Here is a 27,991-nt window from a genome sequence, read left to right as displayed (position 1 = left end):
CTGAGTCGCACGTTTCGGCAGCTCCCGGTGGAACGGACTTTTGGGCTCTTAATAAGAGCCCCAACGGCAATTTTAACGGCTAAAAGCACTGTGCGGTAAACCAGAAGAGAATCCCCCCTGGATACGGATGGAAAAAGGAGAGGAAAGTGGCCGGATTGCGGTGGATCCTTTAGAGCAGCGGCAAGGAAGGCAAGCAAAAACCAAGATGGCATCGGAAGGTGGCAGTTTAATATGGGGCCCTGAACAACACGAGTTTTTGAAACGCTGCGTGGAAGAGCTTAAAAAGGAGATGAAGAAGGAGCTGTTGGCCCCGATATTACAGGCGATCGAAGGGCTAAAGGATGAGCAAAAGACCCAGGAGCGGGAGCTTCGGGTCGTGAAGGCAAAGGCTGCCGAGAACGAGGACGATATACAGGGCCTGGTGGTGAAGACGGAGATGCACGAGGCACACCATAAACGATGTGTGGAAAGATTGGAGGTGCTGGAGAATAATGCGAGGAGGAATAATTTAAGGATTCTTGGTCTTCCTGAAGGTGTAGAAGGAGCAGACGTCGGGGCATATGTGAACACGATGCTTCCCTCGTTAATGGGAGCGGAGGCCCCGGCGGGTCCGCTGGAGGTGGAGGGAGCATGCCGAGTGATGGCGCGAGGACCGAGAGCAGGAGAAATTCATAGAACCATAGTGGTGAGATTCCTCCGTTTCAAGGACAAATAGATGGTCCTTAGATGGGCAAAGAAAACTCGGAGCAGTAGGTGGGAGAACGCAGTGATACGCGTATATCAAGACTGGAGTGCGGAGGTGGCGAGAAGGAGGGCGAGCTTTAATCGGGCCAAGGCGGTGCTTCACAAAAAGAAGATAAAATTTGGAATGCTACAACCGGCAAGACTGTGGGTCACATATCAAAGGAGGCACCACTACTTTGAGACGGCGGATGAGGCGTGGACTTTTATTGTGGAAGAAAAAACGGAATAAGCGGGTTACTAAAAAAGAACGTTTGAAACAAAGTGGTGGGGCGAGTATGGGGGGCGAAGAGGGGGGGAAAAAGGGGGGGGAAAGATGAGTCTTATGTTATTAATCCTGCGATGCGGTAACCTTTCTCTCTTCCACAGGTGGTGGTGGAGGGAGGAAGGGAAGTGGAGGAGATGGGGCGTTGACCATGGGGGGGCGGGGCCAAAAGGGAAGCGCGGGCTTTGTTCCCGCGCTATGATAATCATGGCGGGAATAGGGAAGCAGGAAGGAGGGGGCGTCGCACGGTGCGAGCCGAGGTCACGGGGGAAGCCGAGGTCGGCCAGAGTTTGCTGACTTCTGGGAGCAACATGGGGGGTGTAACTACGCTAGTGGGGGATCTAGGGGGGGGGGGGGGGGGGAGTTACTGGGTTGCTGCTGCTGGGGAGAGGGGGGAGCCGGAATGGGGTGGGGTGGGCGGGGGGGGCGCCGCCTGGGGGGGACACAGCTGCGTGGGAACCGGGTGAGGAGCTGGAAAAAGGGGATGGCTAATCGACAAGGGGGGGGGGGGAAAAAGCCCCCCAACCCGGTTGATCACGTGGAATGTGAGAGGGCTGAACGGGCCGATAAAGAGGGCACGAGTACTTGCACACCTTAAGAAACTTAAGGCAGACGTGGTTATGTTACAAGAGACGCACTTGAAACTTATAGACCAGGTTAGACTATGCAAAGGATGGGTGGGGCAGGTGTTTCATTCGGGGCTAGATGCGAAAAACAGGGGGGTGGCAATACTAGTGGGGAAGCGGGTTATGTTTGAGGCAAAGACCATAGTGGCGGATAGCGGGGGCAGATACGTGATGGTGAGTGGTAAATTACAGGGGGAGGCGGTGGTCTTGGTAAACGTATATGCCCCGAACTGGGATGATGCCAATTTTATGAGGCACATGCTAGGATGCATCCCGGACCTAGAGGTGGGAAAGTTGGTAATGGGGGGAGATTTTAATACGGTGCTGGAGCCAGGGCTGGACAGGTCGAGATCCAGGACTGGAAGGAGGCCGGCTGTAGCCAAGGTGCTTAAAGACTTTATGGAGCAGATGGGAGGTGTAGACCCGTGGAGATTTAGCAGACCTAGGAGTAAGGAGTTTTCGTTTTTCTCCCATGTCCACAAAGTTTATTCGCGAATAGACTTTTTTGTCTTGGGAAGGGCGTTGATCCCGAAGGTGAGGGGGACGGAGTATACGGCTATAGCCATTTCGGATCACGCTCCACATTGGGTAGACTTGGAGATTGGGGAGGAAACAGAAGGGCGTCCACCCTGGAGAATGGACATGGGACTAATGGCAAATGAAGGGGTGTGTCTAAGGGTGAGGGGGTGCATTGAAAAATACTTGGAACTCAATGATAACGGGGAGGTCCAGGTGGGAGTGGTCTGGGAGGCGCTGAAGGCAGTGGTTAGAGGGGAGCTGATATCAATAAGGGCACATAAAGGAAAGCAGGAGAGTAGGGAACGGGAGCGGTTGCTGCAAGAACTTCTGAGGGTGGACAGGCAATATGCGGAGGCACCGGAGGAGGGACTGTACAGGGAAAGGCAAAGGTTACACGTAGAATTTGACTTGCTGACAACGGGTACTGCAGAAGCACAGTGGAGGAAGGCACTGGGTGTACAGTATGAGTATGGGGAGAAGGCGAGCAGGTTGCTGGCCCATCAATTGAGGAAAAGGGGAGCAGCGAGGGAAATAGGGGGAGTGGGGGATGAGGAAGGAGAGATAGAGCGGGGAGCGGAGAGAGTGAATGGAGTGTTCAAGGCATTCTATAAAAGATTATACGAAGCTCAGCCCCCGGATGGGAAGGAGAGAATGATGTGCTTCCTGGACCGGCTGGAATTTCCTAAGGTGGAGGAGCAGGAGAGGGTGGGACTGGGAGCACAGATCGAGATAGAGGAAGTAGTGAAAGGAATTAGGAGTATGCAGGCGGGGAAGGCTCCGGGACCGGATGGATTTCCAGTCGAATTTTATAGGAAATATGTGGACTTGCTTGCCCCGATACTGAGGAGAACCTTTAATGAGGCGAAGGAAAGGGGACAGCTGCCCCCGACTATGTCGGAGGCAATGATATCGCTTCTCCTAAAGAAGGAAAAAGACCCGCTGCAATGCGGGTCCTATAGACCTATTTCCCTCCTAAATGTAGACGCCAAGATTCTGGCCAAGGTAATGGCAATGAGGATAGAGGATTGTGTCCCGGGGGTAGTCCATGAGGACCAAACTGGGTTTGTGAAGGGGAGACAGCTGAATACGAATATACGGAGGCTGCTAGGGGTAATGATGATGCCACCAGAGGGGGAAGCGGAGATAGTGGTGGCGATGGATGCCGAGAAAGCATTTGATAGAGTGGAGTGGGATTATTTGTGGGAGGTGTTGAGGAGATTTGGCTTTGGAGATGAGTATATTAGATGGGTACAGTTGCTGTATAGGGCCCCGATGGCGAGCGTGGTCACGAATGGACGGGGGTCTGCGTATTTTCGGCTCCATAGAGGGACGAGGCAGGGATGTCCTCTGTCCCCATTATTATTTGCACTGGCGATTGAGCCCCTGGCAATAGCATTGAGGGGTTCCAGGAAGTGGAGGGGAGTACTCAGGGGAGGAGAGGAACACCGGGTATCTCTTTACGCGGACGATTTATTGGTGTATGTGGCGGAGCCGGCGGAGGGGATGCCAGAGATAATGCGGATACTTGGGGAGTTTGGAGAATTTTCAGGATATAAACTGAACATGGGGAAAAGTGAGCTGTTTGTGGTGCATCCAGAGCAGAGCAGAGAAATAGAGGACTTACCGCTGAGGAAGGTAACAAGGGACTTTCGCTACTTGGGGATCCAGATAGCCAAGAATTGGGGTACATTGCATAGGTTAAACTTAACGCGGTTGGTGGAACAGATGGAGGAGGACTTCAAGAGATGGGACATGGTATCCCTGTCACTGGCAGGGAGGGTACAAGCGGTTAAAATGGTGGTCCTCCCGAGATTCCTCTTTGTGTTTCAGTGCCTCCCGGTGGTGATCACGAAGGCTTTTTTCAAAAGGATTGAGAAGAGTATCATGAGTTTTGTGTGGGCCGGGAAGACCCCGAGAGTGAGGAAGGGATTTTTGCAGCGTAGTAGGGATAGGGGGGGGGGGGCTGGCGCTACTGAGCCTGAGTGAGTACTACTGGGCCGCCAACATCTCAATGGTATGTAAGTGGATGGGAGAAGAGGAGGGAGCGGCGTGGAAGAGATTGGAGAAGGCGTCCTGTAGGGGGACTTGCCTACAAGCCATGGTGACGGCGCCGTTGCCGTTCTCACCGAATAAATACACCACAAGCCCGGTGGTGGTGGCTACTCTGAAAATTTGGGGGCAATGGAGACGGCATAGGGGAAAGACGGGAGCCTCGGTGTGGTCCCCGATAAGAAATATTCATAGGTTTGCTCCGGAGAGAATGGATGGGGGATTTGGAACATGGCAAAGAGCAGGAGTAACACAATTGAGAGATCTGTTTGTAGATGGGACGTTTGCAAGTCTGGGAGCGCTGGCCGAAAAATATGGGTTGCCCCAAGGGAATGCATTCCGGTATATGCAACTGAGGGCTTTTGCGAGGCAACAGGTGAGGGAATTCCCGCAGCTCCCGACGCAGGAGGTGCAGGATAGAGTGATCTCAAAGACATGGGTGGGGGACGGTAAGGTATCAGACATATATAGGGAAATGAGGGACGAGGGGGAGATTATGGTAGATGAGCTGAAAGGGAAATTGGAAAAAGAGCTGGGGGAGGAGATTGAGGAGGGGCTGTGGGCTGATGCCCTAAGTAGGGTAAACTCATCGTCCTCGTGTGCCAGGCTAAGCCTGATACAATTTAAGGTGTTACACAGGGCGCATATGACTGGAGCACGGCTCAGTAAATTTTTTGGAGTAGAGGATAGGTGTGCGAGATGCTCGAGAAGCCCAACGAATCACACCCACATGTTCTGGTCATGTCCGGCACTACAGGGGTTTTGGGTGGGGGTGACAAAGGTACTTTCGAAGGTGGTGGGGGTCCAGGTCGAACCAAGCTGGGGGTTGGCTATATTCGGGGTTGCAGAAGAGCCGGGAGTGCAGGAGGCGAAAGAGGCTGATTTTTGGCCTTTGCGTCCCTAGTAGCCCGGCGCAGGATACTGTTGATGTGGAAGGAAGCCAAGCCCCCGGGTGTGGAGACCTGGATAAATGACATGGCAGGGTTTATAAAGCTGGAACGGATTAAGTTCGTCCTAAGGGGATCGGCTCAAGGGTTCACCAGGCGGTGGCAACCGTTGGTCGAATACCTCACAGAAAGATAGAGGGAATGGAAAAGAAGAAGACAGCAGCAGCAACCCGGGGGGGGGGGGGGGGGGGAAGGGAGGGGGGGGGAGGAACCAGAGGGATTCTCAGGGATGTTAGTATATAAGTATATGATGTATAGGTTGTTGTTATAGATAATTGTATATTGGACGGTTAAAACATATTTTTGGAGAATATTTATCTGGGACAAGGCAGTTGCCATTTAGTTTTGTTTTTGTTTGTATATTATTTATTTCTTGTTTATAAAACTGGCCATTGTTATTTATATAGTGATATTACTGTGTAAAGGATACACAATGTACTGTGATGGTTGGCCAAAAATTTTCAATAAAATATATTTTTAAAAAAAGAGATAGAACCAGTATTTCACCAGTTCTTCATATCGTTCTTGCTTTGTACTCTATGGGCGCAATGCTCTTGCTGTGTTGTGCTCAAGCGAGAGCACAACGCGGCCGCAGAATCTCAGGCCAGCCCTCGAGTGGACCTCCCGACAGACTTCACGCTTCACGAGATTCTCTGAAGTTCCGCGAGGCGTTGGAGTCGGAACTCCGCTTGACATAGGCGGGTCCGATGACGCTCACAGAACTGTGTCTTAAACCTACTTACGACCAACCTGCCAGGATCCATCGGCCTCACTCGATTCTCTGGCCTACCCAGTGAGGCTGAAGCCAGACGCTGGTCAGTGCTGGCCCAGCGTGGACCAGGCGGCAGGCACGTGCAAGAGTCCACCGGGCCATCAGAGACCCCTGGGTGGTCAGGGTAAGTGCAGGGTGGCTCCCTGGCCCTCCCGCTGGAAAGCTGGCACCTTGGCACTGCCACCCTGGCACTGCCAAATTGCCCAGGTGGTACTGTCAAGCTGGCAGGAGTACTGCCCAGATGGCAGGTTGCCAGTGCAAGGATGCTCTTGTTAGGGTGGCACTGCCAGGGGTAAGGGGCCAATAGGGCCATGCCCATGAAATGAGGGTTGGGTGGGGGGGGGGGGGGGGGGGTTGAAGAGTGGGAGAGTGCAGGGAAGGGAAGTAGGGGCCTCTGGGAGTGGTGATCAGTGGGGGTCCTGGAAAGAACGGGGTGCTGTAAGAGGGCTTGGGGAGGGGTGCCTAAAGAGGGGGTCCCCCAAGGGCACATAGTGGAGCATTCTCACTTGGGGGGGGGGGGGGGGGTGTAGTGTCAATCTTTGTGGGGGGTGACATTGCCCATGGGTGGGGGATGTGGGGGACCCACAAGCTCACTTAGAGATCGGGGTGCCCTTTCAAAATGGCGGCCCAATCTCGGAGTTCAGCTCCCCAGTGCAAAAAAAAATTCTAAGTGTGGGCTAAATCTGTGAGAAATTCTCCAGGGCCCAAAAATGTGACTAAGTGTCATTGAACAGCGGTGGGGAACTCACCAGGAGAGCCGACGGAAAAGATCAAGGAGAAATGGGAAGCGGAGTTTGGAGGGGAGATCAATTGGAGAGTATGGATCGAGGCACTGTGAAGAGTAAACGGGACCTCCTCCTGTGCAAGGATGAGCCTGATACAGTTTAAGGTGGTGCACGGGATGCTTATGACTCGGGCGAGAATGAGTGGGTTCTTTCAGGTGGTAGCAGATGAGTGTGAGAGGTGTGGGCGGGGGCCAGCAAATCACACGCACATGTTTTGGGGTTGCAAAAAATTGGGAAGATTCTGGGCAGGAGTGTCCGCGGTCTTAGCCAGGGTAGTGGAGGAGGTGGAGGACCTGGACCATTTGGTGGCAATATTTGGAGTTTCAGAGAAGCCGGAGCTAATGGAGAGGTGGAAGGCCGATATCGTGGCCTTCGCCTCTCTGATTGCATGGCGGCAAATTTTGCTGGAGTGGCGGTCAGCATCGCCACTGGGGGTAGCTGCATGGTTGGGTGACCTGTACGACTTCCTGCAGTTGGAGAAGATAAAGTATGAGTTAAGGGGCTCAGCAGGGGAGTTTGAGAAAAGGTGGGAGATGGTTGTGACCGTGTTTGAGGAGCTGTTCCTCGCAGGGTGGTGGGGGTGAAAAACGGGAAAAATCTGTATGGTCTGTATAGCTGATTGTTGGGAAGTATGTTTCCCGGGTGTTTATTGGCTGTAACCTACTTTGATACATGATTGTAATAAAATACATTTTTTTTTTTTTAAAAAGCAGAGCCGGCGGGAAACTCCCTCAAAAACGCACCACAAATTAACTTAGAAGTTTTTTTGGATAATCGCGCCCTATGCCTCTATTTGTAAAGACAAGGATTCAATATTCCCTTTCAACTACTTTCTCAGCCTACCATGCTCCTTCAATGATTTGAGCACAAACACCCCAAGGTCTCACTGCCCCCGAGCCAGTTTAAAAATTGTATCCTTTATTTCATATTCCCTCACCTTATTCACCCTGCAAAGGAAAAGTGTATTACTTCACACTCCCCTGCATTAAATTTAATCTGCCACATGTGCAACCACTCCCTCAGCCTTTTGAGTTTGATCATTATCCTCCTCATAATTCACAATACTTTCAAGCTTTGTCATTTGCAATGTCTTAAATTGTGCCCTCGACACACAAGTCTAATTCACTCACATATATCACGACGAGCAATGGTCCCAGTACTAACCCCTGAGGAACACCACTGCATATTTTTGTCCAGTCTGAAAAAACAACTGTTCACTGGTTTCCTGCCACTTATCTTTGTATGCATCCTGCCAGTGTCCCTTTTATTACATGGGCTTCAACCCTGCTGGCAAGTCTATTTGTAAAACTGAAGATGAGAAGAAATTGCAATGCTACGTAAAATGGAGCATTAAACAGTTTAGCTTCCACAAATTCAAAAAAACAATGATTTGACAGAACCCCAATATACTGATGATCACTATATAACATAATGCCTTATAAGCCACATTACAAATTACAGTCCATAAATTATTTTCTTCTGTACATGTGTGCTGTGCAAGGTATTGTCAGTGAAATACAATACAATGGACAGAGGGAATTTTAACGCAACTCATAAATTTCCCTCCCTTTCAACTGTAAGAGCAGTACAGCCAATGCCTATCACCTCAGGCCAAGAGCAGCAAGGCTCCACATTCCTTTATAGCTTTGCTACAGTAACAATAAAAAACAATAACTCACTGGAGGTGCTCTGGCATAAGACACATACATTTCAATAACTGTTCACCAGAGACCTATTGAACATAATTTAGAACTTTGAGCTTCTACCAGAGTCAGGCATCTGTAAGGCCACCATGTCAATATGCCTTCACAGTTCATCTTTTAACCTTTAACTAGTGCCTTTTACTTAGTAAAACATTCCAAGGTGCTTCATAGAGCGCTATAAACAAAATTTCACAGAGTCACATAAGGAGATATTTGGGCAGATCACCAAAGGTAAGTTATAAGGCAGGTCTTAAAAATGAAAAGGAGGTAGGTGGAACGGTGGAAAGCTGGAGAGAGGAAATTCCAGAGCTTAGAGCCTTGGCAACTGAAGGCACAATCAGTCATGATGGGGCAACTGAAATCAGAGTTGCTTGAGAGGCTAGAATTTATGGAGGGCATGTACCTTGGGAGAATTTGGAGGAGGTTAGAGAGAGAGAGATCAGGAGGGGGAGACCAAGGAGAGATCTGAAAAACAAGGATGAGAATCTTGAAATTAAAATGTTGCTTAATCAGGAGCCAATGCAGATTATCGAGCGCTGGGGTAATGGGTGAATGGCTCTTGGTGTGAGCTAGGATTGCAGGGTTGCTGGGAGAGGTGAGTGCATATTTAAAAGTGATTGTTTGCAGGTCGAGTGGCAATTGGAGACTTCACTTCCTGGAGCAGGCCTATTGGCTCATTGGAAATCAGGCAGGGTACAAAAGGTGTGGCAGGAGTGCCTTTAGACACTGAGTGCTGATTAGAACAGAGTGCATCTGAGTTTAGGTGAGTGCTGATTGGAACAGAGTGCATCTGAGTTTAGATGAGTGCTGATTGGAACAGAGTGCATCTGAGTTTAGGTGAGTGCTGATTGGAACAGAGTGCATCTGGGTTTAGATGAGTGCTGATTGGAAGAGAGTGCATCTGAGTTTAGGTGAGTGACTGAGTTCGGGTGAGTGGCGAGAGAGGGCTGTGTTTTTGTTGGTGTTTGGGTTTATCCTTGAGGTTCTATAAAAAACATTTTTTTAAATGTATTTAAATTAATTAACTAGTTGAATATGGCTGGACAGGTGATGTGCTGTTGCTGTATGATGATGGAACTGGTGGATCCCATTGAGACCGTCAGTGACCACATCTGCAGCAAGTGTTGGCTGCTCGAGGAGCTTCGGCTCAGAATTGATGAGCTGGAGACCGAGCTGCACACATTGCGGCACATCAGGGAGGGGGAAAATTACCTGGACGCTTTGTTTCAGGAGGCAGTCACACCCGGTAGAATAAGTACTGATAATTCGGACAGTGGTCAGGGACAGAGTGGTGTGACTGCAAGGGAGGCAGATAGGGGGATTCTGAGTTTAGGAGTTGAGGAGCCTCAGCCCTTGTCCAACAGGTATGAGGTACTTGCTCCCTGTGTGGATGAGGAAGAGGGCTGTAGGGAGGGTGCGTTGACTGACTTCTGCACCGTGGTACAGGAAGCCATTCAAGAGGGGGGAGCAAAAAGACAAGTGGTAGTTGTAGGGGATTCTATAATTAGGGGGATTGATGGCATCGTTTGTAAGCCAGATCGTGAGTCCCGCATGGTATGTTGCCTGCCCGGTGCCAGGGTGAGGGACATCTCTGATCGGCTTGAAAGGATTTTGGAGAGAGAGGGGGAGGATCCAGTTGTTGTGGTCCACGTTGGGACTAACAACATAGGTAAGAGTAGGAAAGAGGACCTGTTTGGGGATTATCAAACACTAGGGACTAAATTAAAGAACAGGTCCTCCAGGGTTATAATCTCTGGATTACTACCCGAGCCGCGTGCCAATTGGCATAGGGTTGAGAAAATTAGGGAAGTTAACACGTGGCTAAAGGAGTGGTGCGGGAAAGAGGGATTCCATTTCATGGGGCATTGCCGTCAGTACTGGGGCAGGAGGGACCTGTACCATTGGGACGGTCTTCACCTGAACCATTCTGGGACCAGTGTTCTAACGAATAGGATAAATAGGTTGGTCACAAGGACTTTAAACTAGCAAGTTGGGGGGAAGGGAAAGGTAAAGCTATGGACAGTATAATGGTTAATGGAGAGCAAGGCAGCAGGTTACGTGACAGGTTATTATGTAGAGATATGGGTTCAAAGACAAGGAAAATTAGGAGAAAGGGTAAGAGGAAAAATAATTTGCGAAAAGTTACTGATCAAGGTGTTAGGATTCATAACAAAGACATAAAAAACAGCATAAGTGTACTTTACCTGAATGCTCGTAGTATACGGAATAAGGTGAATGAGTTGATGGCGCAAATCATCGTGAATGACTATGATTTAGTGGCCATTACTGAAACATGGTTAAAGGATGGTCATGACTGGGAGTTAAATATCCAAGGGTATCAAACTAAACGAAAGGATAGAATGGACGGTAAGGGCGGTGGTGTAGCTTTGTTGTTTAAGGATGGCATCCGGGCATTAGTAAGGGATGATATTGGTGCTATGGAGGACAAGGTTGAATCAATTTGGGTGGAAATCAGGAATAGTAAGGCGAAAAGGTCACTGATAGGAGTAGTCTATAGGCCACCAAATAGTAACAGGATGGTAGGGCAGGCAATAAGCAAAGAAATAACGGATGCATGTAGAAATGATACAGCGGTTATCATGGGGGATTTTAATCTACATGTCGATTGGTTTAACCAGGTTGGTAAAGGCAGCCTTGAGGAGGAGTTTATAGAATGTGTCCGGGATAATTTCCTGGAACAGTATGTAATGGAACCTACAAGGGAACATGCGGTCCTAGATCTGGTCCTGTGTAATGAGGCAGGATTGATTAATGATTTCATAGTTCGGGATCCTCTTGGAAGGAGCGACCACAATATGATGGAATTTAAAATACAGTTGGAGCAAAGACTTCATGGTGAAGCAGTTGAGGAACAGTGGAGAACCTTCCGAGCGATCTTTCAGTGTTCAGAAAAGGTTCATACCGACAAAAAAAAGACGGTAGAAAAGGGAAAAATCGACCGTGGATATCTAAGGAGGTGAGGGAGAGTATCAAATTGAAGGAAAAAACATACAAAGTGGCAAAAATTAGTGGGAGACTAGAGGACTGGGAAGTCTTTAGGGGACAACAGAAAGCTACTAAAAAAGCTATAAAGAAGAGTAAGGTAGACTATGAAAGTAAACTGGCTCAGAACATAAAAGCAGATAGTAAAAGCTTCTACAAATATATAAGACAAAAAAGAGTGGCTAAGGTAAATTTTGGTCCTTTGGAAGATGAGAAGGGAGATGTAATAATAGGAGACGGGGAAATGGCTGAGGAGCTGAACAGGTTTTTTGGGTCAGTCTTCACAGTGGAAGACACAAATAACATGCCAGTGACTGATGGAAATAAAGATATGATAGGTGAGGACCTTGAGATGATTGTAATCACTAAGGAGGCAGTATTGGGCAAGCTAATGGGGCTAAAGGTAGACAAGTCTCCTGGCCCTGATGGGATGCATCCCAGAGTGTTAAAAGAGATGGCTAGGGAAATTGTAAACGCACTAGTGATAATTTATCAAAATTCACTAGACTGGGGTGGTCCCAGAGGATTGGAAAGTAGCAAACGTGACACCACTGTTTAAAAAAGGAGGTCGGCAGAAAGCAGGTAATTATAGGCCAGTAAGCTTAGCTTCGGTTGTAGGGAAAATGCTGGAATCTATCATTAAGGAGGAAATAGCGGGGCACCTGGAGGGAAATTGTCCCATTGGGCAGACGCAGCATGGGTTCACAAAGGGTAGGTCGTGTCTGACTAATTTGGTAGAATTTTTTGAGGACGTTACCAGTGCAGTAGATAACGGGGAGTCAATGGATGTGGTATATCTGGATTTCCAGAAAGCTTTTGACAAGGTGCCACACAAGGTTGCTGCATAAACTAAAGATGCATGGCATTGAGGGTAGAGTGGTAACATGGGTAGAGGATTGGTTAACTAACAGAAAGCAGAGAGTGGGGATAAATGGGTGTTTCTCTGGTTGGCAACCTGTAACTAGTGGGGTCCCTCAAGGATCAGTGTTAGGCCTGCAATTGTTCACAATTTACATAGATGATTTGGAGTTGGGGACCAAGTGCAATGTATCAAAGTTTGCAGACGACACTAAGATGAGTGGTAAAGCAAAAAGTGCAGAGGATACCGGAAGTATGCAGAAGGATTTGGGTAGGTTAGGTGAATGGGCTAGGGTCTGGCAGATGGAATTCAATGTTGCCAAGTGTGAGGCTATCCATTTTGGGAGGATTATTATTTAAACGGTAAGATGTTAAAACATGCTGCTGTGCAGAGGGACCTGGGTGTGCTGGTGCATGAGTCGCAAAAAGTTGGTGTGCAGGTGCAACAGGTGATTAAGAAGGCTAATCGAGTTTTGTCTTTCATTGCTAGAGGGATGGAGTTCAAGACTAGGGAGGTTATGCTGCAATTGTATAGGGTGTTGGTGAGGCCACATCTGGAGTATTGTGTTCAGTTTTGGTCTCCTTACCTGAGAAAGGATATATTGGCACTGGAGGGAGTGCAGAGGAGATTCACTAGGTTGATCCCAGAGTTGAGGGGATTAGATTATGACGAGAGGTTGAGTAGACTGGGACTGTACTCATTGGAGTTTAGAAGGATGCGGGGGGGATCTTATTGAAACATATAAAATTATGAAGGGAATAGATAGGATAGATGCGGGCAGGTTGTTTCCACTGGTCGGAGAAAGCAGAACTAGGGGGCATAGCCTCAAAATAAGGGGAAGTAGATTTAAGACCAAGTTTAGGAGGAACTTCTTCACCCAAAGGGTTGTGAATCTCTGGAATTCCTTGCCCAGTGAAGCAGTTGAGGCTCCTTCTTTAAATGTTTTTAAGAAAAAGATAGATACCTTTCTAAAGAATAAAGGGATTCGGGGATATGGTGTTCGGGCCGGAGAGTGGAGCTGAGTCCACAAAGACCAGTCATGATCTCATTAAATGGCGGAGCAGGCTCGAGGGGCCAGATGGCCTACTCCTGTTCCTAGTTCTTATGATAGAAGCAGCAATGGTTTCAGTTTACCTCAACTTAAGAAAAAGTAGAAAGTGGGAGGTCAGTCAGGAGTTCTTTGAAATAGTCAAGTCTGGAATTAACAGAGGCATGATGTGGATGTAAGCAGCAGATAAGTTGAGATGGGGCAGAGTCAAGCAATACTAGAGGTGGAGATACACAATCTTAGTGATGATGAAGATGTGTGGATGGATGTCACATTAAGCCCATCAAATATGACACAGAAGTTACTGGTAATGTGTTTCAGCCTCAACCGGGCAGATCGCCGGAGTAGGTTGCGAAGAAGCAGAGTTTGTGGCAAGGACTGGAAGCACTGGCCTTGGCCTTCCCAATATTTAGTGAGAGGAATTTTTCCTCCTCAAATAAGAAATATTACAACTTAGAGACAGTCAAGGGAATTGACCGCGAGTAATGCTCCCAGTAAGCTGCGCGGGCATCACACACAGTGGCCCCTTTAAGTTCCCCTGTAAGCACAACCGTGCAAAACAAAAGGCGGCTCACGCTTAAATAAATCACTCACACACTTCAAAAATAAATTAGAATGAACACTAACTGTGAGACAGAACTGTGTTCCATCAACAGATATGTAGAAACCGATCCAGTTTTCTCAAAATGATGTTGCCATGTAGTAGCATTTGGATGAGAAATAGGAGGGGGTTAAAGACAGGTTATTGGGGGATAGGAGAGGTAATGGTGCAGGAGCAGCAGAAAATCCACTGCTGATTATTTAATACAACTGGACAGGTAAGAACCAGTGTAGAGTTTGAAAGGGCAGTTGCAAATAAATTGGATGCAAGTTTTTCCAGGATCAGACACTGAAGGGAGGGTGGTTGGGCGGGGAAAGGAATGTAAGAGAGTTATATAAGAAAGCGATCAAAGATGGCCTTATCTGTGACAGACACGATGGGAGTGCCAAGACCGCATGAGATGGCAAAGTCAAAGAGGTATCTGTGGAAGGAGAGATTAAGGGAGCATAGGAGCACAGTGAACTTAAATACTCCAATACTTAAAAACAAACAATATTGTTGCCCATTACTTGTGAAATAAATAGTTAACATTTAAGTTGGAAAAAAAAGTCTACAACAAATTGGACTTATTTACTAAAACTACAGCTAAAATGACTGTTCTAGAATTTTATTAATAAACTGTAATTTGGCATATTCAATTTAACTTCAAAAATGTTCCCCTTATTTCCGGAGGCCAATGGCTTGTCTCCATGTGAAATCCTAGAAAGAGAGCCAAGAGCTAATCAATAAACCATTAATCTGTGTGGGGGAATGGGGGTCGCTGTTTTGGCAAGAGGCAGCGGGCGAGAAATTACACAGCAAAAGTTAGGTTGAGTGCTGACCTGATCAGATACCATTCCTTTACTTGCCATAAGCATCACTGGAGAATTGAAACCCAAGGTTTTGTGTCGATCACACCAGTTTCCCCAAAAGTCCCAGAATTGGCTTAATCATCCCTTTCTCATTTAAACGCAATACCTTGGGCTACAAGTTGCTGGAAGTGTCAGCATCACTTCCAGACATTTGGAATCTGAGTTAATGGGGCAAGCAACTATGTATATTCTTAACTAGATTGAAGAATTGCAAAATGACTGGAACAATGACTAGAACACAATTTGGCACTGAATTCACCAGTCTAATTTAAGACAGATACCAAAAGATAAATTGAACAGCAAAGATTGGGTCGAGAAAGAGAAAGACTCCAAAAGAACAAGCACATTTTTATCTTTAAAAACTTTGAATAAATATCTTGGAAGAAGGGACTAATGGTTGCTAAATTTTCTGATGACACAAAGATAGGTAGGAAAGTAAATTGTGAAGAGGAAGTAAGGAGGCTACAAAGGGACATAGATAGGTTAAATGACTAGGCAAAAATATGGCAAATGGAGCATAATGTGGGCAAATCTGAAATTGTCCATTTTCGCAGGAAGAATAAAGAAGATTATCTAAGTAGTGAGAGATTGCAAAGCTCTGAGGTGCAGAGGGACTCGGGTGCCCTAGTACATGAATCACAAAAGGCTGGTTTACAAGTACAGCAAGCAATTAGGAAAGCTAATAGAACATTACTGCTAATTGTGAGGGGAATCAATTCCAAAAGTAGGTAGGTTATGCTTCACTTGCACAAAGCATCTGTGAGACTACATCTGGAGTATTGGTCTCTTTATTTAAGGAAAGATGTAAATGCCTGAGCAGTTCAGAAAAGGTTAATTAGACGAATACCAGGAATGGGTGGCTGTCTTATGAGGAAATATTAAGGAGGCTAGGTCTGTATTCACTAAAGGCAAGAGGCAACTTGATCAAAATCTTTAAGACCCTGAGGGATCTTGACAATGTGGATGCAGAGAGGATATTTCCTCTTGTGAAAGAATCTAGAATTAGGGGTCACTGTTTAAAAATAAGCAGTTGTCTGTTTAAAACAGATGAGATGAGATTTGTTTCTCTGAGGGTTGAGTGTCTTTGGAACTCCCTTCCTGAGAAGGTGGTGGAAGCACAGACTTTGAATAATCTTAAGGCAGAACTAGATAGATTCTTGATTAACAAAGGCGTGAAAAATTATTGGAGGTAGGCAGAATTGTGGGATTGAAGTTACAATCATGACCTTATTGAATGGTGGAGCAGGCTCGAGGGACTGAATGACCTACTCCTGTATTTAATTCCCTATGTATGTACACTAGAACTGGCTTGACTTAACTTTCTGGGGCAAGGTTATTTTTTATCCACCCTGCAATTTTAGGAACTTCCCAGCAGTAACTGCATTCGAAAGAGGAACCTGCAGGGAGTTGCTGGTTTTGTGAGGATAATGGAAGAGTTGCACAAACTTGGCAGCAACACTTCCAATTTCTGCGTTTAATCGCTGAATTGCTATGACATTTGTGCATAAATTATAGTAATGACTTTATTATAATATAGACAGCAACTGTTGGGTTGATATAGCTGAAATTGTTTTCATTTTTAATGTTGTTTTTCATCCATTACAGCGAACATACAAAAAATAACAGGTAGGTGAAAGCCTTAAAAAAAAAAATCACTGTCAAATCAACCCTGAGGTATGCAATATCAAACAATAACTCTGGTGCACTTTTGGGGAGCAGTTGACTATGAATTGTTGAATTGGTGCAAGTATGGGCAATCTTATACTTCAACAATCTTTTCAGGGATGCTTTTGTTTTTGCTTTGTCTGTACAAAAAAGTTTCACCATGTTCAAGTGCAAGATTATTTTTTAAATCTCCAATACGTGGGCCAGCAGTGGTTAGCATTGCTGCCTCACAGCACCAGGGTCCCAGGTTCGACAACGACCTCGGTGACTGCCTGCGTGAACTTTACACGTTCTCTCAGTGTCTTTGTGGTTTCCTCTGGGTGCTCCGGCTTCCTCCCACAGTCCAAAAATGTGCAGGTTAGGTTAATTAGCTATGCTCCTTAGTGTTAAAATGTTAGGTGGGATTACAGGGATAGGGCCTGGGTAGGGGCCTATTTCGGAGGGTCGGTGCAGACTTGATGGGCCAAATGGCCTACTATGATTCTAAGTAACTGAGAAACATAGAAAGATGCAGTTTTTGTGTGCCCGATAAGAGTGTCTACCCTCCTTACTCAACTCCAGAAAGTTTTAAAACCACAAAATGCAAAAGTCAAGCATTCGGAGATACCCAACGATGTTTTTTTTTTTTTAATCTGCACATTTTATTAACCACTTTTCTGATTAAGGGACTAACTGATAAGACTATTCTGGAGTTCAATGTAGAAGCATCGCTGTTTTCATTGGCAAAGCTTAACTCTCTCTAGGTTCAAACCACAAGCTTGACTCAGTGGTCAATCATCAGTGCCCTGGTGTACTAGCCCAAGTGAGTCAAATCACTAGGTTTGCTGTTAGTCATCATAAAACACATTATTTGCAACACTCTTGACCAGAGGGAAAACACAAACCACATGCCGTCAATTGGAAGTCAGCAACTCTGTCAAGTGCAGTTAACTCGGTTTGTCAGCACATGTTTTCACACACAACCTGCAGGAGAGGTTTCATAGGTTCCTAATCCGATATCTGTATTCAACAAGGCAGAAGGACTTACAAAAGTCACCTTGCGCCATTTCAGTCAGCGATGCTTTGGAGGAGCTTTTATAAAGATAACTATCCCAAAGAAGCTAATTTTCTTACCCAAGGGACCAACAGTTTTCAGATATATTCCAAACAATAGATGTCATTGAGAAATAGATGCAATTATTTCCCTCCCTTCCCATCTATTACTTATTTGTAATTTTACACAGTTATAATTTGAGTTTACCTTTCATTTAGGTGAGGCTTTTCTTTCATATCAGCTACCTGTCCAGTTGCTGCTGCAGAGGTTGAATGCCATTGTCTTGGGATGCGAGGGCACAATTTATATGAGTTGTTCTTTGTAACTGCATAGGAAACAGAATACGTTTTTCACATCATTCACCGGTGTCTTTAGTTCACTGATTAATAACTCAAAATACAATCTGTAAGCATGACAGTTGAACAAGTAAATGAATTTTACAATTTCTTTCCATATCTATCTATGGAGAATGTGGAAATATTAATCTGTCTCACTGCAGTGACTTAAAAGATATAATACCACACCAATTGCTTCAAAACTGAAAAGTTAAATCTTTTGATGGGGCAAAACAAATTTTAAGTTTCATGGGGTCTTTGGTAAGCACAGCTCAAAATATTTATTCTCAAAAAAAATGCATTCTAAAATTCAAGTACAATTCAGAGACTGAGTAGACCGGGACAATACTCATTGGAATCGAGAAGAATGGGGGGGGATCTTATAAATACATATAAAATTATGAAGGGAATAGTTAAGATACAAGCAGGGAGGTTGTTTCCACTGGCTGGTGAAACGTGAACTAGGGGGCATAGCCTCAAAATAAGGGGGGAGCAAATTTAGGACTGAGTTGAGGAGGAACTTTTTCTTTTTTTTTTTTTAAATATTTTATTGAAGCATTTATAATTTTCACAATTTAACATATTGACATTTCTAAAACAACTGCGTGTCGACGCACAAAATAACACACAATAAACCACGTACCCCACTTCTCCCAGCCTATCCCCAATTACCCGTATACTAAATTCCTTGTCCTTATTCGACATAGCCATGCCTCCTATTTTCCTCCCCCTCCCCCCCCCCCTTTTTCCCTTCCCCCCCTTACTGATGACGTCAGTTTTTGTTAAAGAAATCGATGAACGGCTGCCAACTCCGGGCGAATCCCTGTATTGATCCTCTTAAAGCAAACTTGCTTTTCTCCAGACTGAGAAACTCTACAATATCGCTGACCCACACTCCTGATTTCGGGGGCTCCGAGTCTCTCCATCTCAGCAAGATCCGTCTCCGGGCCACCAGGGAGGAGAATATCGGCCTCCCTCCCCCACTTTGCCCCCGGATCTTCCGACACCCCAAATATTGCTAATTCTGGACTCGAAGTTACCCTACCTTCCAGGACTTCTGACATAACATCTGCAAATCCCTGACAGAATTCCCTCAGTTTCGGACATGCTCAGAGCATATGAACATGGTTGGCCGGGCTCCCCCCCACACCGCCCACATCAGTCCTCCACCTCCTCGAAGAACCTACTCTTCCGGGCTACCGTTATGTGGGCCCTGTGGACTACCTTGAACTGAATCAAGCTGAGTCTAGCACAGGACGAGGATGCATTTACCCTTGTCAAGGCTTATTCCCCACAGTTAAGTTTCCAGCTCCCCTCCCAACTCCTCTTCCCACTTCCTCTTCACCTCTCTGATAGGGGCCCCTTCCCACTCTAACAATTCCCAGTATATGTCCGAAATCTTCCCACCACCAACCCGTTTTTGACAGCACTTTATCCTGTAGTCCCCTCAGGGGGAGGGAGGAAAGCTTGGGACCTGTCTCCGTATAAAGTCCTGCACTCTATGATACCGAAACCCATTCCCTCGCGGCAAGTCAAACGCCTCCTCTAATGTGTCCAAGGTCGGGAAGCCCTCCTGGATGAATAGATCCCCAAATCTCTCAATCCCTGCCCGCTGCCATACCTTAAAGCCCCCATCCAGACCCCCCCCCCCCGGGACAAACCAGTGATTGTCACAGATCGATGACCACACTGACCCCCCCTCCAGTCTCATATGCTGCCTCCATTGCCCCCACACCCTCAGGGCTGCCACCACCACAGGACTTGTGGAGTACCGAGCCGGCAAGAACGGCAGGGGCGCCGTTAGTAAAGCCTCCGGACTCATACCTTTGCAGGATACTGCCTCCATCCGCTCCAAGACCGACCCCTTCCCCACTACCCACTTCCTGACCATCGATATGTTGCCAGCCCAGTAATAGTTAATAAAGCTCAGGAGAGCCAATCCCCCTTCCCCGTGGGCCGGTTCCAGGAGTGCCCTCTTTACTCTCAGGGTTTTACCCGCTCATATAAACCTTGATATCGCCACATTAATACTTCCGAAAAAAGCCTTTGGAACAAAGATCGGGAGACACTGAAAAAAGAAAAGCAGTTTCGGAAGGACAGTCATCCTCACCATCTGAACCCTCCCCGCCAGCGTCAGTGGGAGCATGTCCAACCAACAGAAATCTGATTTGATCCACTGCTTTGCCCAAATTTAACTTGTGAAGCTGCCCCCAATTCTTGGCCACTTGAATCCCCAGATACCCAAAACTCTTCCCAACCACTTTAAAAGGTAGCTCCTTCAGTCTCCTTTCCTGCACCCGTGCCTGAATCACGAACATCTTGCTTTTTCCCATGTTTAACATAGCCTGAAAATCGCCCAAATTCTCCTAATACCTCCATGATTTCGGTCATCCCCCCCCCCCCCCACCGGGTCCATGATATAAAGCAGCAAATCGTCCACATAGAGACCCTGTGCTCCAACCCCCCTCAGAGGAGGAACTTTTTCACCCAAAGGGTTGTAAATTCCCTGCCCAGTGAAGCAGTTGAGGCTACCATGTTGAATGTTTTTTAAGGAAAAGATAGATAGATTTTTGAACAGTAAAGGAATCAAGATTTACGATGAGCGGGCAGATAAGTGGAGCTGAGTCCACAAAAAGGTCAGCCATAATCTTATTGAATGATGGGGCAGGCTCAAGGGGCCATGTGGCCTACTCCTGCTCCGAGGTCTTATGGAGGGTGGAAGATGGGAAACTGGCCAAAAGGGCATTGGAATAGTCTTGGCTAGAGGTAAGGAAAACATAAATGAGACATTCAGCACTCTTCTGTTTAATTTTTTCACCTCAAAGTAAGTTCCCGGTTCTTACTTTGCTGACACTTCATTTTCTGGAAAAGGGCCTATGACATCCTGACAAATTCTGGCAAGCTTCAAAGGAGGATCTGCCAAGAGTGGAAATAACTGAAATCTAGGTGAGGGTCAGTGACAGGCACATGAGGAAAGCAAAACAACCTTAAAGGGATTGTGGTTCTTCCTGATTGATGACAAAACAAAACTTCATTCTAGTGATAATCGTTCATACATTTATCCTAGTATAGGGCTGGGGCCAAGAGGTCCAAGCTGTGTTACACCTCTGGTCAACTCAAAGTAACAGAGAAACAGAGTCAAAATGTATTTATATATAGTGCCTTTAATGATATTAAGAAATAATAATTAACTACTTTCAAATATATAAATATTGCAGCCAATTTGCAAACAGCAAGTCCCACAAACACCGAGTGAAATAAATGTTGGGTTATCGGCTTATGGAATTGGCTGTGTGATACATGCTGGCTTCTCATTAGAACTCACTACTTTTCTGGAAACTTTGCTATGGGATATTTTCCATTTTCATTACCACCATCTTCCACCTTGTCAAGAACAAGCTTTCCAGTGGAATGGACATCATCTACAGGATGGACAGAAAAGTTTTCAACCTCAACCGTTTGAAATCCCAAAAAGAAAGCGACATTTTGTAGAACTCAGTATTGCCTTTTGTTCATTGACGGGATGTGGATGTTGACGGTTAGGCCAGCATTTATTGCCCATCCCTAGTTGTCCTTCAGGAGGTGGTGGTGAGTTGCCTTCTTGAACCGCTGCAGTCCTGTGCTGTTGGGGGGGGGGGGGGGGTGTGTACAGGATCTTGCCCCAGCGACAGTCAAAGATCAGCGATATATTTCCAAGTCAGGGTGGTGAGTAACTTGGAGGGGAACCTCCAGCTGGTGGGGATCCCAGGTATCTGCTGCTCTTGTCCTTCTAGATGGTAGTGGTCATGGGTTTGGAAGGTGCTGTCTAAGGAACCTTGGTGAGTTATTGCAGTGCATCTTGTAGGTGGTACACATGGCTGCCACTGTTCATCGGTGGTGGAGGGTTTGAATGTTTGTGGAAGGGGGAGCAATCAAGCAGGCTGCTTTGTCCTGGATGGTATCAAGCTTCTTGAGTGTTGTTGGAGCTGCATTCATCCAGGCAAGTGGAGAGTATTCCATTACACCCCTGACTTGTGCCTTGTAGATAGTGGACAGGCTTTGAGAGGGGGGGGGTGGTCCGGAGGTAATTTCCTAGCATAGGATTCCTAACCTTTGACCCGCTCTGGTAACCACAGTATTAATATGGCAATTTCTGACCAATGGTAACCCCCAGGATGTTGATTGTGGGGGATTCAGTGATGGTGATGCCATTGAATGTCATGGGGCGATGGTTAGGTCCTCTCTTATGGAAGATGGTCATTGCCTGACACTTGTGAGGCGCGAATGTAACTTGCCACTTGTTATGCAGGTCTTGCTGCATTTGGACATGGACTGCTTCATTATCTGAGGAGTTATGAATGGTGCTGAAAATTGTGCAGTCATCAACAAACATCCCCACTTTTGACCTTATGATGGACGGGAGATCATTGATGAAGCAGCTGAAGATGGTTGGGCCTAGGATACTATCCTGAGGAACTCCTGCAGTGATGTCCTGGAGCTGAGATGATTGACCTCCAACCACCACAACCATCTTCCTTTGTGCCATGTATGACTCCAACCAATGGAGAGTTTTCCTCAAGTCCCATTGACTCCAGTTTAGCTATGGCTCCTTGATGCCATACTCAGTCAAATGCTGCCTTGATGTCAACGGCTGTCACTCTCACCTCACCTCTGGCATTCAGCTCTTTTGTCCATGTTTGAACCAAGGTTGTAATAAGGTCAAGAGCTGAGCGACACTGGCAGTACCCAAACTGAGCATCCGTGAGCAGGTTATTGCTGAGTAAGTGCCGCTTGATAGCACTGTTGATGACTCCTTCCATCGCTTTGCTGATGATGGCGAGTAAACTGATAGGACGGTAATTAGCTGGGTTGGATTTGTCCTGTTTCTCATGTACAGGACACACCTGGGCAATTTCCCACATTGCCAGGTAGATACCAATGTTGTAGCTGTACTGGAACAGCTTGGCTAGCGATGCGGCAAGTTCTGGAGTACCAGTCTTCAGTACTATTGCCAGGATATTGTCAGGGCCCATAGCCTTTGCAGTATCCAGTGCCTTCAGCCGTTTCTTGATATCACATGGAGTGAATCGTATGCGGATGACATTGTCATCTCCGCTCTCTTGGAAGAGAATCTCCAAACTACGCTTGATGCCTTCGCAGAAGCATACTGAAGAATTGTTCTCAGCCTCAAGTCCTTGATCATCTAAAATAAGAATAATCTTTATTGTCACAAGTAGGCTTACAGTAACACTGCAATGAAGTTACTGTGAAAAGCCCCTAGTCGCCACATACCATCACCACTGGGCAAGCCACATGCTTAGGATGCCAGAGTCCCGAATGCCAAAGCAAATCTTCTTCACCGAGCTCAAGAAAGGCTCCCGAACTAGAGGATAAAGGAAGCACTTCAAATACAGTCTGAAATGAAATATAGCTGGCAACGCCTGGGAAACCGTTGCTCAGGGGAAACCTACCTGGAGGTACCTCCTGATTGAAGGAACACAAGATAAAAGCAAATTACTGCGGATGCTGGAATCTGAAACGAAAGAGAAAATGCTGGAAATTTTCAGCAGGTCTGGCAGCATATGTAGGGAGAGAAAAGAGCTAACGTTTCGAGTCCGGTGACTCTTTGTCAAAGCTGGTCTGCTTTGACAAAGAGTCATCGGACTCGAAACGTTAGCTCTTTTCTCTCCCTACAGATGCTGCCAGACCTGCTGAGATTTTCCAGCATTTTCTCTTCCGTGAAGGAACACAACACAATTCTTCGAGAACACCTGACAGTAAGAGGAGGTCCAGAAAAGGAGCCTGAGAAAGGAATGCCAAAGATCGCGAGCAAAAGAACCAATCCCACCTCCCAGAAATGTTTTCCAAATATTCAGTCAAAGATGCAGTTCTAGGATAGGGCTCACCAGCCACCCAAGGCAAAACAGAACCCATGACCAGTGACACAGAGTTTCATAGGTGGACAATCATACTCGTTAGCAAGTGAAAAAGGTGGCATTGGTTGTGTGATCCACGCTAGCTTCTCATTACAACTCACTACTTTTCTGGAAATTATGCTATGGGATATTTTATACTCAACCAGGCAGACAAGGCTTCTCTTTAATGTCTCAATGATGTTAAACTTTTTTTTAAAAAATCCCTCAAATAAGATCAGCTACTCTTTTAAAAATACATTCCATAAAATAAAATTGCAGAATGAACTTTGAAGCAGAATTAATTTTCTTTGCCAGTTGCAAATCTTGTTCATCAGGTTCATGTGTAAACAGGCAAATCATTGTGGGGAAATCAAAAGCTGCAATAAGTGAGTCAAGGAGAAAACAAAAAATACGATACCAGGAAGCAAACACAAATTCAGACTGGAAAAGCAATTAAATAAAATTGAGAAGAAAACCATTTGAAAGGTCATCGACCTGAAACACAAATTGTTCCTCCCATCACAGAGGCTGCCACACATCCTGGGTATTTCCAGTATTTTCTGTTCTAATTTCAAATTTCCAAGAGCACAATGCTTTGTCTGAAAGCTAACACTGCTCTATCAAAGCATAGGCAGACCTGAACACAAATTTCCTGTTGTTTCCCTTTATACAAAACTCAGCAGGGCTAGGAACTTTTAATAAAGAATAAAACTGGAAAGGTCAAAACTAAAACTAGATAGGGAATGAGCTGAAGTCTTTTCATTCTGTTGTTGAAAACTGGAACACACTATTTGAAGAGATGTTGGAAGGAGATTCCATAAATGCTTTTAAAAAAGGAGCTGGACATGGAGTTGAGGACGAAGCACCTAAGGGTTATGGACAAAAATGCAAGGTTATGGGACTAAGTGGCCTGTGTTTTTGTGGTAAGTTTCCATGATTCTATTAAATTAAATTTCCTCTATCTGTGCAGTGATATGAAGACCATCCATTAACAATGCGGGAATAAGAGTAGCCAATTCAGCTCCTTTGGCTGTCTCATCATTTAATTAGATAATGGGTGATCTGTACTTCAAACATTTATCCACCTTGGTTCCATTTCCCTGAATATCTAGATCAAACAAAAATCTATGAATGTCAATTTTGTAATTTTTAATTGACTTGGGGGGGGGGGGGAAGCGAACCTGAGGAAACAGTTTCCCTGTTTCTACCAAGCAAATCCTTTAATCATGCTGAATTTGCACTCTACCCCTCCAAGGAACTCCTACTACAGTTGGGGCCCAACCAGAACTCTGTGCAATTGTAATACAACATCCACATTGCAGACGTTAAGGTAATGGCCAACACACCCTTGGTGCACCGCATGAAATCCAAAATATCACTGCTCTTGCGAAGCTCCCAGCTTCGGTCCGTTTGATAACTTTATTGATCTATCTCTCAGGTCCCAAGTGACTGCCTTTCTCACACTGAACTTCCTCCACCCGCTGCAGGTTTTGCCCACTCGCTTCCATCGGTGCCTCTTCGCAACTTTCTGATCCCACCTTTTGCCACCTAACGTGACGTTGTTGACAAAGTTAGGCCGCCCGGTTTTCTGTTCCTTCGTACTTTTGAAATATCGTGTTCTGGGGGTATTGAGACGTCGGGTCGGGTCAGGTGTGATCCTGTCAGAAAGAGTGTCAACCCCGCTCTGAGACCGAGTCACGGCGAGGAGAGCTTCTTCTTGGTCAGACACACATCTCCCCTCCCGTCCCCGTGAAAACCAAGCCGACAGTTTGTGTTTGATTCAGAGCCGGCGGGCGGTTTCCCTGCCGATGAAAACACCTCTCACTCGGTATCTAAGCTGCACAGCAGCCGCCGAGGGCGGTTCACTCTGCCGGCCTGGAGCCGCGGGGCCAACGAGACCTTTCCGACCGGACAATCCTCAAACACCGCCGCACAGCCACGTTGCCTCTTCGCGGCTGTGTTTTAAAAACGCACGGATCAGTTTAACGATAAACTCACCCACACACAGGCGGGCGGACACCCTCAGCAACGCCATGTTGTGCAACGTTTAATTCCGTCCCGGCCTCTCCGCTGACTCCGCCGCTCTCAGTTCCACCTGGCTCTGAGCGCGCATCATAGAACATAGAACAATACAGCGCAGTACAGGCCCTTCCGCCCACGATGTTGCACCGAAACAAAAGCCATCTAACCTACACTATGCCATTATCATCCATATGTTTATCCAATAAACTTTTAAATGCCCTCAATGTTGGCGAGTTCACTACTGTAGCAGGTAGGGCATTCCACGGCCTCACTACTCTTTGCGTAAAGAACCGACCTCTGACCTCTATTACCCCTCAGTTTAAAGTTATGTCCCCTCGTGCCAGCCATATCCATCCGCGGGAGAAGGCTCTCACTGTCCACCCTATCCAACCCCCTGATCATTTTGTATGCCTCTATTAAGTCTCCTCTTAACCTTCTTCTCTCCAACGAAAACAACCTCAAGTCCATCAGCCTTTCCTCATAAGATTTTCCCTCCATACCAGGCAACATCCTGGTAAATCTCCTCTGCACCCGCTCCAAAGCCTCCACGTCCTTCCTTTCATGCGCTGACCAGAACTGTACGCAATACTCCAAATGCGGCCGTACCAGAGTTCTGTACAGCTGCAACATGACCTCCCGACTCCGGAACTCAATCCCTCTACCAATAAAGGCCAGCACTCCATAGACCTTCTTCACAACCCTATCAACCTGGGTGGCAACTTTCAGGGATCTATGTACATGGACACCTAGATCCCTCTGCTCATCCACACTTTCAAGAACTTTACCATTAGCCAAATATTCCGCATTCCTGTTATTCCTTCCAAAGTGAATCACCTCACACTTCTCTACATTAAACTCCATTTGCCACCTCTCAGCCCAGCTCTGCAGCTTATCTATATCCCTCTGTAACCTGCTACATCCTTCCACACTATCGACAACACCACCGACTTTAGTATCGTCTGCAAATTTACTCACCCACCCTTCTGCGCCTTCCTCTAGGTCATTGATAAAAATGACAAACAGCAACGGCCCCAGAACAGATCCTTGTGGTACTCCACTTGTGACTGTACTCCATTCTGAACATTTCCCATCAACCACCACCCTCTGTCTTCTTTCAGCTAGCCAATTTCTGATCCACATCTCTAAATCACCCTCAATCCCCAGCCTCCGTATTTTCTGCAATAGCCTACCGTGGGGAACCTTATCAAACGCTTTGCTGAAATCCATATACACCACATCAACTGCTCTACCCTCGTCTACCTGTTCAGTCACCTTCTCAAAGAACTTAATAAGGTTTGTGAGGCATGACCTACCCTTCACAAAGCCATGCTGACTATCCCTGATCATATTATTCCTATCTAGATGATTATAAATCTTGTCTCTTATAATCCCCTCCAAGACTTTACCCACTACAGACGTGAGGCTCACCAGTCTATAGTTGCCGGGGTTGTCTCTGCTCCCCTTTTTGAACAAAGGGACCACATTTGCTGTCCTCCAGTCCTCTGGCACTATTCCTGTAGTCAATGATGACATATAAATCAAAGCCAAAGGTCCAGCAATCTCTTCCCTGGCCTCCCAGAGAATCCTAGGATAAATCCCATCAGGTCCCGGGGACTTATCTATTTTCAGCCTGTCCAGAATTGCCAACACCTCTTCCCTACATACCTCAATGCCATCTATTCTATTAGCCTGGGGCTCAGCATTCTCCTCCACAACATTATCTTTTTCCTGAGTGAATACTGACGAAAAATATTCATTTAGTATCTCGCCTATCTCTTCAGACTCCACACACAATTTCCCATCCCTGTCCTTGACTGGTCCTACTCTTTCCCTAGTCATTCGCTTATTCCTGACATACCTATAGAAAGCTTTTGGGTTTTCCTTGATCCTTCCTGCCAAATACTTCTCATGTCCCCTCCTTGCTCGTCTTAGCTCTCTCTTTAGATCCTTCCTCGCTACCTTGTAACTATCCATCGCCCCAACCAAAACTTCACACTTCATCTTCACATAGGCCTCCTTCTTCCTCTTAACAAGAGATTCCACTTCCTTGGTAAACCACGGTTCCCTCGCTCGACGCCTTCCTCCCTGTCTGACCGGTACATACTTATCAAGAACACGCAGTAGCTGATCCTTGAACAAGCCCCACTTATCCAGTGTGCCCAACACTTGCAGCCTACTTCTCCACCTTATCCCCCCCAAGTCACGTCTAATGGCATCATAATTGCCCTTCCCCCAGCTATAACTCTTGCCCTGCGGTGTATACTTATCCCTTT

At 46.5% G+C, this 27,991-nt stretch overlaps 1 protein-coding gene across 3 annotated transcripts in view; it reads right to left on the bottom strand.

Moving 5' to 3' along the window:
• The window catches only part of fech (ferrochelatase), a 76,702-nt gene extending 50,876 nt beyond the window's left edge, over positions 1 to 25,826 (bottom strand). The window contains exons 1-2 of one of the 3 annotated variants that reach the window (XM_072497359.1): positions 25,695 to 25,826; positions 17,675 to 17,792 (exon numbers count right to left, since the gene is read on the bottom strand). In XM_072497359.1, coding sequence (XP_072353460.1) covers positions 17,675 to 17,792; positions 25,695 to 25,731 — 155 coding nt within the window. In that variant the 5' untranslated portion in view covers positions 25,732 to 25,826. Of the gene's footprint in view, positions 1 to 17,674; positions 17,793 to 25,042; positions 25,202 to 25,234; positions 25,611 to 25,694 lie in introns of those variants that run through there. The other 2 variants (XM_072497361.1, XM_072497360.1) reach the window with 2 other exon arrangements.
• Between the last annotated feature and the right edge of the window lie 2,165 nt (positions 25,827 to 27,991).

This window comes from Scyliorhinus torazame, chromosome 3, assembly GCF_047496885.1.
Source record: "Scyliorhinus torazame isolate Kashiwa2021f chromosome 3, sScyTor2.1, whole genome shotgun sequence".
NCBI lineage: Eukaryota > Metazoa > Chordata > Chondrichthyes > Carcharhiniformes > Scyliorhinidae > Scyliorhinus > Scyliorhinus torazame.
The sequence above is the reverse complement of the archived record's forward strand: the minus strand, read 5'-3'. Positions and strand labels throughout refer to the sequence as shown.